The sequence below is a fragment of the Glossina fuscipes genome, unplaced genomic scaffold, assembly GCF_014805625.2.
Source record: "Glossina fuscipes isolate IAEA_lab_2018 unplaced genomic scaffold, Yale_Gfus_2 112, whole genome shotgun sequence".
Classification (NCBI taxonomy): Eukaryota; Metazoa; Arthropoda; class Insecta; order Diptera; family Glossinidae; genus Glossina; species Glossina fuscipes.
In genome coordinates this window covers 8,036,263-8,048,201 of record NW_023998455.1, presented here as the reverse complement: position 1 = coordinate 8,048,201, position 11,939 = coordinate 8,036,263, and the positions used below count along the sequence as shown (strand labels likewise).

The window sequence follows — 11,939 nt, the reverse complement described above, 5'->3', positions numbered from 1 at the left end:
AAAATTTTGAAAAAAAAATCAGTTTATTAGAAAAAGAGCAGCAAACATCACGTTATAAAGGTAGTAGAAGAAAACAAGGGCAAATTTTCATCAAAACCTTAGGATTTTTTTTGATTTTTTTTAGGAGATAACAGTGACGATATTCTCGGTTCCGGTTTCCTACTCCCAACTCCCTTTCATTCGGTTTCAGTAGCTTGCCGAAGAAAAGAACTGAAAGAGTAGCGAAGGCAAACAAAAAAGTCTCGAAAGCAAAAGGAAAATTCCTTGGCAAACAAAAGGTCCAGGCGAAGAAAGGGATCCGCGAAGAAACGGGTAAATTGAAAATCTGAAAGATATGTTTTTCTTCCATTCACGAGAAAATTTCTAAACAAAAAAAATTTGTAAGAATTCGAAGGAAGGAAGGGCTCAAGAGAACAAGACGAAGAACATAACAAATTTTGCGTTGTCTTCTGGACTAAAGCTAATGTCTGGCCATCGAAACTATTTCTTCAAAAGATGGATCTATCGCTACAAACGAAGAAAAAAGAAACTTGGACTTTAACAAATCGAACATAGAAGACTATCCCGTCCTTCTTTGCAAGTACCAGAAGTGAGTCAAGAAGGAGAAGCGAAGTTATAACCAGTTGTGGAAAAGAACAAAAAGGGAGAATCGAAATCGGGGAACGGAGTGAGGAGCATACTAGCACTCAGTTGATTTTCCATTATTAGGTGATGTTTGGTCAAATTGAGATGCTTTTCGTAGCCTCGCGTATGCAATGATGTTATTGCAAAAAAAGCATATTGGAACAAACAGCTTTCTCTTGCGAATTTCGTCACACACGCGAAGGTTCATTTGTTCTGTAATAAGAAAGGTAGATACGCAAGCAAGCACGTCGTACGTAGTGACTGGGTTTTACATCTGACGAGATCTTTAAATGCATGTAAGTGTTTCTTATTTTAAAAAGAGCTCTTTTATGAAACATGCTTAACACACATACATAGCCACATTAAGTGCCGCACTATTTCACTAGTCATGTGCAAAGAAAGTCTTCTAACTCGTTACACGGATATCGGATTGACAAAGCGTAGTTACCGTATGTTACGAAAATTGCTGCGTAAGAGAAGTTGAGGCTTATTGTTCCTTGCTCGCTTGGACACTTTGCAGGCGTTTTCGGGGAATGATTGAAGCAATATTGATCAAAAGCATTTTGAATTGACCACACAACAGCTAATAATGCAAGGAGTGTGGATGCCTAACAAACTGCTGCCTCCCGTCCACGAACCTCGTCATTCGCTCCACATTCAAGGGTTTTGTTCGCAATCATTAACAATCGCACACGTCAAGTGTTAATTGTTTTCTTATTATATGTTGCAAAGTAAATAAAATGATCGATTGGGTTCGTAAACAAAGCTTGTTTTTATTAATGGAGGGATAGAACTCGAGAGACCTGTTTAACGAGAAGTAGTGAGCCGAAATGTCAAGGTTTCTTGGCCAACATGCTTTCTTTAAAGAACACAAGGATGGATTTGTAATTATTTAAATCAAAACTTCAGCGAAATTTTCGCCAAATATCTTGTTTTGTGTTATGACTCATGGACCTATTTTAAGTAAGCATTAACTCTCTCTCTTGCAGGCCTTGCACAGAGTTTCCCTAGTTCTACTGTCAGCGTAAAGTAGATGGATACTGAAAGAGTCATATCAACAGAAAGGTATGCATATATATATATATATATATATAAGTTGTTGCTGAGGGACCTTGACGAACGATGAAACTTGCATGCTTCCCACTGTTAGCTAGAAAATAAACAAAGAATCCATACTTTGACAGAAAAATACAAAGAAATGAGAATATAAGAGAATATCGCGGCAGAGCTTAACCGAGAAATATAGTTTACATGTTTTCGCTTTCGTTGTTTATTATAAACAATATAAACCAAATTTTCGAAATAATTTATTGACCACACAATGCAATAACGACGGTTAATAAGCATATAATAGACATTTGCAAGAGATCTTTGAAGAATCGCGAGTATATTTATAATTACCCGGGTTGGATAAATAGAAATTAAAAATCACTAATACGTTAATATGAAGAACACGTTATTGACATTTTTCCTTTAAATTAAGGTATCGTGCAACACACACATGAAAGAAATGAAATTATCACTTGCTTCATAGATTTTCTAAGTTAATAAAAATTCTCCGTAAAAATTCTCGAAAATATTTAAACGAAATGAATCATTAAAACGACAGCAGCCAGAGGTTTTTGTTTAACGGGAAATAATTATGTAAAAATGAACTTTCTTTAAATTTCGTTCAATCTAATGGCCAATCTGCGTGGATTCTTTTTTTAATCCCCGTCTTATTATTTTTCTTAATATTTGTTAAAAAGATTTAAAGGATTTGTTTTTTTATTTTTAGTAAATGTTTTCTTGTCGTCTTCTCGTAAACGACACACACGTCTCGATACCTTCGCTTTCAATTAAAACACTGAACGGACGCGAATGTCGCCAGCTCAGCATATTGTTGAGGCTGAAGAAAGACTGAACAGGCAGACTGCAAGTTATGAGAAACAAAAAATAAAAAGAAAGAAAACTGAAATAACGAAAAGAACAAAAGAATTTCGGAGAACAGAAATCCGCCATCTCTTCATCTTGCTTGCTTGCCTTAGTAAGATTTTAACGAATTATTATGTTATTATGTATATTGCTTCAATTAATAAAATGTTAAATACAATAATTTGTACAATAGGTACAAAGCATAATATTGAAGATCAGCTGCTGCTCAGCATTTGAGCGAACACATTGTTAGTACACATTCTGATGCGGAGCAATATACCGGGTGCTTATCAGCGAGGTTAAGGGCGAATTCAATTCATTTTTAAATTAATTTTTTGCTAATGTTTTGCCGGAGCTTTCTCACTGTGTGCACCTGCTCGCTTTGAAACTCTTCAAAGGCCTTCAATTGATGCAAATATTCCTTTTTGCATTCCTTTACCACAAAATTCATAGCATACATATTCATCTCAGCAAATGTATATGTAAAATAGAGAGACGGCTTAGATGAAAATGGGTGGTTATAGTTAAGAAAAAATTAGAGTGCTTTTTGATCATACACGTTTTCTTTTATATTGCTTCTATTTGATACTTTCTAGGCATGCTAGGTTAGATTTGCATATCTTTGCTTCTTCGTCGTCATTTATGTCAAGCACCCTGTACGAAATAAAACTAAACACATTATATTATGCAAGCTGGACTTTAAATTGCTCTCAAAGTTCAGTATTTCTCTTTCCATTTATTACTCGTACATCGTTACATGTATTAATATATGTGTTAGTTTTACTTACCTCAAATTTGTTTGAGTCACAGAAGCTGAGTCAGCCGCGGCACTGTCGCTCCAACGTCTCTCTGCCGTGATACACTCACAACTCCCTATTAGATCTCTGGTGGCTTTTTTCTCAGCTCTACCAGTTCTATGCACTGAAGGTCTTACGTAGCCGGCATGAGTGTTCATACGTTCATTTTCCACAAACATTGCCACAGAATCGCCAGTTCCGTCACCGCCGCTCATGCGATTAGCTCTCGCCAACAAAGAGGGTTTTTTTTCTATCTTTTTTCCCTCTTTAGACCTACGTTTCGCATCGTGCTCACGTCTTAAACGTTCCATTAATTCGTTATCTAAAGGTGCGAGAGGAGCAGAAAAAGGGCGCTCAAATCCCGCCATAATCAAAGAAGATTCTTCATCGTCCGAATTCTGACTGGAAGTAATTACTGATATCTCTTCCGTAAATTTAACATCGTTCAACGTTATTCCCCTTTGTAAAGACTGCAACAATGTTTCCTCTTCATTTTTATCTTCTTCAACCAGCTCTTCGTTCACGTCACCATTTCTTATTTGTTTACTACAATCAGCTGTGTTATTATTTACATTTGTAACAGATGGTTCGTTTGCTTTTGTTGTTATTGGCGACGCTTGTTTTCCTTGCTCATGTTTTTCCTTATCAATGGTAGAAAATTCTTGTTGTTGTTGGAGCGGATCATTTTTTGGCAACATTTCCGATTTTAAGAGACTGAGTTCTCTTTCTTATGGGGGCATATATATACTTTTCTAAAATTAGATGCATCAGTTTATCCAAGAAATTATTGGACGGCATCAAATTTATAATCTCTCCGAGTTATGACCTTTCCTTCACGTTCTTTCGTTGCAGTTTTCTGAATTATCAAATAATTTTTAAGGTCAATTGCGAAGATTTTCGCTTTACGAACAAAACTTAACGTTTTTCATGCTTAAATAATATCTTAGTCATCAATGCAAAAGAAGTGTTGACAATTTATTTATAACTACTCATCTGCCTTTTTCTCCGAAGTTAATTAATTGTTATTTATCATCATTTGTTAATAAATAAATAAAATAAATAAATATATAAACACCCGAAAAAAAAAACTCATTTTACTTTCACACTTTAAACACTACTAGTTTTGCTGACAGTTCGTACAGAGTTGCCAATATCTCAGTTCTTTTATTTTAACTGAAGCAATTCACAATTCAATGAAATAATTTTATGTTTTTTAATATTTTTATTGGTTTGCTTGATGTGCGAATTTCAATAGCAGCAGCTGTTTCATGTCTTCTCCTTTCCTATGCATTTCTAATTTCCATTTCTTTACATTTGTAATTCTTAAAGCAATGCATTTATCTCACTTACTCTTAATTGCGTTATTGTGAATTGAGATTTTACCTCATAGGAAGAAAGTCATAAAACGTAGGAACGCCAAAAACAAATTAGCACAAAAATGCACACTAAACCTCAGTTAATTTTGTTTATCCAAAAGAAAAACTAAATAAAGATCGTTTAAAAGCGCAGAAATGATGCAACGCAACAACAAAGACATGGAATCCTTACTTCCAGCGCCAAAAAAGAAACTACGGTTTCGTGGCGAAACAAATTTCCAGAATCGCATAGACGAATTCAGTGGAGCCCATGAGGAGTTAGACACCGACAACAATCATGCGATTAATTCTCAAGCGCTGATTAATGAATCGAATAAAAAGAGAAAGCAAGGAGGAGGTACTGCAGTGTACATTTCTCGTATAAGCAATCACGTTATCTGGCTTCATTTTAGAATTCCCTTCGTTTATGGATTTTTTCAAGGTGGAATTGACAAGGGGTTATCTGCTGGAACATGATGAAGGTATGCTATACTTTTCGGTCGTATGCTATACTTTTCAAATATTTTCTATTCCAAACTTTTTTAACATTGTGTGGGATTAATGGCTGTAAAGAACGTTATACCGCAAGGCGTAAAAAAATTTATTCATTCATGCGAATACCACGTGATTTGGAACGTTTCATGGTTTACGGTATCATGCAGTGTGCTGATTCGTTTTTATATATACATACCTTTCTGCCGGTGCGTTTCACTTTGGCTGCATGGGCTTTGCTAACCCGTCCAATAGCTAACTGCTTAGGTTTAAGAAGGCGTACACAACTTTTGACTCCGGCAGAGATATGCGATCTATTGAAATGTGCTATATGGTTAACGGTAACCTTATTAATGCTCTCAGTGGACACGAATCGAGTCTATCATATTATCAAATCGCAATCGATTATCAAATTATACATTTTCTACAATATGTTGGAAGTCGGTGATCGTTTATTGTCCGCCTTTGGTCAAGATACTATAGATGCTTTATTTTGGACAGCTACGGAGCCGAAAAACTCAAAAAGAGAACATTTCGGCTTAATTACTCACATAATATTTGCTTTGATTTACGTGGGACTGCATAGTTTTTTAATAATGTTTCAGGCAAGTGGCAAAAACGCATATGTTGTCTTATTATTTATAAGCATATTCATTTCTAGGCCACTACCTTGAATGTAGCGGTGAATTCGAATAATAAGGGCTTGCTCACCATTATGATGAGCAACAACTTTGTCGAGCTTAAAGGTTCAGTATTCAAAAAATTCGATAAGAATAATTTGTTCCAGCTAACTTGCAGCGATGTGCGTGAACGTTTCCACTTATCTGTTTTACTTTTTATTGTGATGATTCAAACAATGAAGGAATTCGACTGGAGTTTCACGCAATTCTGCGTTATGCTTCCCGATTGTTTTGCAGTCTTAATTACCGAAATTCTCATAGACTGGATTAAACACGCGTTTATAACGCGATTTAACGAATTGCCTGAGTACATTTATCGAGAATACACTACCAGTTTGGCATATGATATGACGCAGACACGACAGAAGCATGCATTTTCAGATCATTCCGATCTTGTAGCGCGACGCATGGGTTTTATCCCTTTCCCATTGGGTGTAGTATTAATTAAAGCGATTTATTCGGCTGTTTCGTTTAAAAATTGCGCAGCTTGGATTCTATTTGCTTTGGCTTTTGGTTTTGTCTTGGGTTTACGTATCTGTTTGACAATTTGTGCTTTGGGTAAGGCATGCAAATTGATGAAGGAACATCAAGATGAAAAGTGCAACAGCTCTACTCCAAGCTCTACGACAGCAGGTACGGGTACGGCATCGGTTGGACCGGATAAATTAAATTTTTTCGGCGTAACTACTTTACCATCTTCGCCATCAATAAGTCGCAAACGTTTAGATGGTGCTACATCACCCATACATCCCGCCTATAATATTCCTTTACAACGTTCCATAACAATCGGTCCTAGTGAAACATTGAATTTAACCCCTAGTATTACTTCGACTCCGAAAGAAAAAAAAAATGCAACTAGTTTTCTCGTAAATTCTAAAGAAGTAACAAATGGTAATTCAATCGGTGCCAACTCTTCGAACGCCACCACTCACATTACGCACAACGATCTGGAATTGGATGTGAAGAGCTCTTTAGAGCTGGGAGCTACTGCTTTGTTTTCCAATAGCGATGTCGATTTGGACGACGTTCGTCTTAATGAACATGTCTTAGAAGCGAATCCTACGAATACAGGAAGCTTTGCAGATGAGGAGAATATATATCGTAGCGAACCGGATTTGCAACAGAACACTTCCGCTTCCGTTGTAAACGATAATCAAAGGGACGAAGATACGCATAACAATCCTAAAGGAGCTACTAGACGTTCCCATAAGCGTTCCGAATCGGAACCCAGTATAGCAAATCTTGTTGGGGTTGCTGATGCTAATGAATCACATGCGTAGTTTTTCGAGCCTATTATACTATATAAAATACATTTTCAAAGACAAAGTTTTTCGAACGATTTTTTTTTGGTTTATATGCAAAGTTTTCTAAGAAAAATTACTTAACATTTAATTTATTGTTTATTTGATTTTGCATTTAGAATTTGTTTAGTTTTGTTTAATACGATGGATAATTAATTGACTTTAAAAGTAAAGACGCCTTAATAATATTAATGAAAACCACATTAATTTAGATAAATAAAAGTTTATAAAAGCGATTTATAAAGAAAATGGAGAAAAATAATGATTTTTTTAAGTTCAAGCTGTAACATTATTGTGTAAGAATTTATCCAAATTATGCTTAGCTTCAAGCTCAAAATAATTACTTTTTATTATTAATAGAAGAGAATTTATGTTTCTTTGTTATAGAATTAATTATTGCGGGATTTTTTTTTTTTTTTTTTTTTAAGTGTGTAATGGGCATGACAACTCAATTCAATAATAAGAATAAATTCAACTTTAATTTAAAATATTTAAAAATTTATGATTTTGAATTATGAATAGCACTTTTCGTTATATTTCATTTCTTATATTATTCGAAAGAAACTGTTCCGCACTATAGCTTTTATGTGAAACAAAAATATATATATTTATATGCATATAGATATGAGTATAGGATCGGGGAACTAGGATTTAGTGAGACAAGATAGCGCTGCGAAACAATTTTCAAGAATATGTTGAAAAACCTATGAAAGTGTACAGATAAGCGATCGGCCAATTTGGATTCATATGATTGGAAAGTTCATTATAAAAGATTATGTATATTTACATATGCACAGGAAATAATTGGAAACAGTCTTTAACGACACGCCAAGTGCCATTCGTACAAATGTACGTTTTTTAATTCGATTTTCCGATAATGCATATACAAACAAAGTACAGTGTTTCTCAAACAATAAAAAATTCTCTACATTTTTAATGTTTTCATAGCAACTACATGGAAAGAAAAATAATTCGACCACTAGTCCGAACATTGGCTTGTCAACTCATTTAATAGAACTTTTATTGAAATACTCTCTGTTATGTGCTGTGTTGTGCTTATGTATATGTAAATCCACGGCAGGGATTCTACCGAGATAAAAGCGATTTGTCCACCAATTAAGCCCTTTAACTACGTTATACGACTTTCTCGGCGTTCCCATCCATTCATCCTGTATACCGTAAAACACACCACGCCGGCCGTTTTTGAACTACACTACCCGCCTTTGGACCTACCAGGCCTTTCTCACCCCTCTCTACTCGCACGCATAGGCGGCTGGTTATAGAAAAAACCAACAGCAAACAAAAGGTAAAGCCTTGAACAAGGCAATAGTGTCCTTTCTTCTGTTGCTTTCGTAGAATGGAAGAAAGATGTTGTAAAGTATGGTCGCTAAAGCATTTAGGATTCCGCTGATATTTGTTTTTAAACAAAATCTACATTTGTTATTGTACCCTATACCCATTTGTGCTACAAGGATATATTAAGTTTGTGCGGAAGTATGCAACACCCGAAAGACTTCGATCGATGCAGAATCACTTGTTGCATCGATTTAAGCTTGTTTGTCTGCCTCCCTCGCTTTCCTGCGTTCAAACTGCAAGCCGCCATTTGGTCGATATTCTGATGAAATTTCGTATACCGATGTGTTTTGGCCCAAAGACTAACTAGCGCCATCGAAATCGGTTCGGATCGATTCACTTTTTCGATCACAGGCCATATAACGAGCTATTTGAAGAGTTGCTATATGAATAAGGTGATGTAAGGCATTGAACGGTGGACCGTGCCACTCTATGGTGGACTTACTTGTTTTTAAATATTTAATTGTATTCTTTGAAAAAATAAACACAAATATTTTTCATTACATCCGTTTAATGTTGAATACTATCTATTCATCTCTATTGGTAGTGCATGCTAAGTTTCCTCTTATAAAAATTCAGGGGACATTAGAAAAGGTTGCGGTCAACAGATTGATTTTAGTTTACGTTAGCACTCCACAGAAGCTGCTCATTAACATGACTAGCAAAATACCTGCGTTTTCGGTAATTCTTCTATTAATCTTAAAAAATTCCATTTATTTGCGCGCCGAAGATGATAAGCCGCCTTACAAGGTTGTCTTAGACAAATTGGTTAAGGAAAAGGAGGCAGAACATATTGTAAAAACCGATCTGACTTTCGATAAGGTGGACAGCGAAGTATTAGTTAACGGCCAAATGGAGCAACTGGTAGATTTGGATAATAACTACAAGGTTTGCAAAAAACTTAAAAAAAAAACCGAATTGATTTTCTTAAAAATGTCCTTCTTATAGTCTCTTATTATCATTCATCATGCCGATGAACCCGAGGGTGAATATAAGAAAATTATGACTCTACCTAAGAAGGGCATATGCGAGTTGATGCAAAAGCAGTATAAGAACTACTTCTACGAATCACTTAAGGAACACGCAAATGCCCCCGATCCTGATGCATGTCCTATTGTGAAGGAGACTTATGTTATTAAAGACTACCCTTTAGATTCTAGTAAAATGCAGAAATTCTTACGTCCCGGCTATTATCGAATCGAGGGCTTTCTATACCACAACGATCAAGATGTCCTTAAGTATTCTATATACGCTCACGTCGATGAAACGTAACCTTTTCTTGTTGGCTATTGAAAATTTTTTTTTTTTACTTAAGAAATTAATGAAAAAATAATAATTACCACACCATATAAGAAATTTTTTTTTAAGAGAAAATTCATGTGTATTATTGCTTCCTCGATGTTGGTTAGGCTCTCTTAACTACTACCAAGGGGACTTTTCAAAGTGAGAAAAAACTGCTTCAAAAAATTGAAGCAAACCGATGGTGGCCAAAAACATTGCTAGAAAAATTCTTGTTGTGATATTAACAGGGATTACGGAATAGTGAGCATAGTGTTTTCATTGCTTACATTGTTTAGCTAAGGCAATGAGCTAGTTTCCATGCATTCAATCTTTTGCACGAAACCTCTGTCATTACGAAGGCCCACATAGATATTTTCGACCAATACTTGCGTATTCTGTAGCGAAGGAATGAATACAATTTTCTATCGGTGACATTACCTTCCCGCACCTTGATTACCACGAATTTCAATGGCCGCAAATTAGGTCCCTTATAATCGCTGAAAAGAGAAGAACGCCTTAAAAAACATACAGTTTGCTTGGAATACAGAGATACAGCTTCATGACCCATGATATTTCCGCGCTACAAGGCAGATGTAGAGTCTCTAAGTAGAGCGAAGCTCCATTCATTTAATATGGTGTAAACTATATACAAAGAAAATCCGATCCGAATAATTCAATAATAGAGTGCGTTGCAAACAAAAACATTCGGTCAAAAGATATAGCAGAAGCTAACTGAATTTTCAAAATTTACTAAATGTTTTCTACATAGATCTGAGGCTTTCGATTGTTTCCTGCATGCATCGTTTCTTGCTTTTGTGACAACGCTATTACATTGTTTCACACCACAATTGGTTGACGACTTAAAAGATTTCACAGTACATCGACCACTTTACCAATTTAGTCATTCAGTCATTCTTCCTGTAGTTCTTCATCCAATATCGTATACTTTTGACAAACAACTCAAAGTACATAATAGGTTTGAAAGTATAGTAACCCTATTTATTATCTTCTGCCGATGAGGACGATGTGTCCTCGGATTAACCGGCAATTTTTTCAGTTCATCCAAAGCATCGAAACCGTCTATAGCATGACCAAATAAAACCTACTTTGAATCCAAACTGCTTGCTGGCTTCGAACGTATTATGCTGGAACAATCTTTGCTCTGAAACATAATTAAAAAAAGTCTGTTAAGTATATTTCTTTACGAAGGACTTGCATTCCTCCTTTAATTGATATGTTTCTCTAGTCGAATCCAAAACAACACATATTTTTAATAGATATCATGCTTGGGGAGAAGAGATTATCTTTAATTTTAATTTAATTGTAATATTTCCTTTTAATTGTATTAAGTTCACTTGTAAGTAACGTACAGATTCATTGAAATGTTAAAAATAGAACAGTGGTATAAGGCAAAAAATGTAAGATCCGAGTGTTCAATTGATTGGTTCACTTCCAAAAAGAGGAAGAGCGCACGCAACATGTTCGACATCTATTGTATAAAACTATTCAGGAGATGTACAAGGGGAGATGAATGCATATTTTTGATACATTTATATAAAAAAGATTATATATTACATTTCAACCAAACCATTTGTTTGAATATATATGGATGTTCCCCTTTCGTCCATTTTTAAATGACTTAAAAACTGAGAAATGATTTCTAATTTTCGAGTATTATTTAAATGTTATCATTGGTTTAAAAAAATTAAATTTATGCAAAACAAAATTGAAATATTCAAATACGACTCTGTGCGTGCGAAAAATTTAGATAATGCAAATCCTCAAATACGACTCTGTGCGAGCGAAAAATTTAGATAATTTAAATACGATTTGAGGTTAGGAAAAAATACATTTCCTATCTTCATTGTGAAATCTCATAAGAAGTATTCTCATAAGAAGTATTTAAAAATTGTCTAAAAACTGTGAAAAACGAATTGTAAGCCAAGATCTGTTGGAAAGATTTTTCAGCAACATTGCAGCCAGAAATAGCAACAGAAGGTCCCGATCATCTACAGACATAATGGCGCTGGTCGCAAGGCTGAGAAACGTACAGGAGGAATGCTGGGCAGAAGGACGATTACCTCCTCATTGAAAAACTACTGTACGAGCTTGAAGCGCCGGCCAATGAAGATGACGAATTTG

The 11,939-nt window shown here is 35.3% G+C and overlaps 3 protein-coding genes across 4 annotated transcripts in view; 2 read left to right on the top strand and 1 right to left on the bottom strand.

Annotated features, from left to right (window-relative positions):
• The window catches only part of LOC119639220 (anoctamin-1), a 16,880-nt gene extending 12,500 nt beyond the window's left edge, over window positions 1–4,380 (bottom strand). For both annotated transcript variants that reach the window (XM_038036500.1, XM_038036501.1), the window contains exon 1: window positions 3,327–4,380. In XM_038036500.1, coding sequence (XP_037892428.1) covers window positions 3,327–4,033 — 707 coding nt within the window. In that variant the 5' untranslated portion in view covers window positions 4,034–4,380. The remainder of the gene's footprint in view (window positions 1–3,326) is intronic.
• A 366-nt stretch (window positions 4,381–4,746) lies between these two features.
• Window positions 4,747–7,234, top strand: LOC119639180 (protein TAPT1 homolog). Its single transcript, XM_038036444.1, has 4 exons — window positions 4,747–5,048; window positions 5,104–5,172; window positions 5,264–5,787; window positions 5,844–7,234. The coding sequence occupies exons 1-4, from the start codon at window positions 4,847–4,849 to the stop codon at window positions 7,140–7,142; spliced, it is 2,094 nt and encodes a 697-aa protein (XP_037892372.1). The 5' UTR covers window positions 4,747–4,846; the 3' UTR covers window positions 7,143–7,234.
• A 1,936-nt stretch (window positions 7,235–9,170) lies between these two features.
• LOC119639338 lies at window positions 9,171–9,788 on the top strand. Its single transcript, XM_038036642.1, has 2 exons — window positions 9,171–9,404; window positions 9,465–9,788. Exons 1-2 carry the CDS (start codon window positions 9,171–9,173, stop codon window positions 9,786–9,788), a joined length of 558 nt encoding a protein of 185 aa, XP_037892570.1.
• Window positions 9,789–11,939: the final 2,151 nt, after the last annotated feature.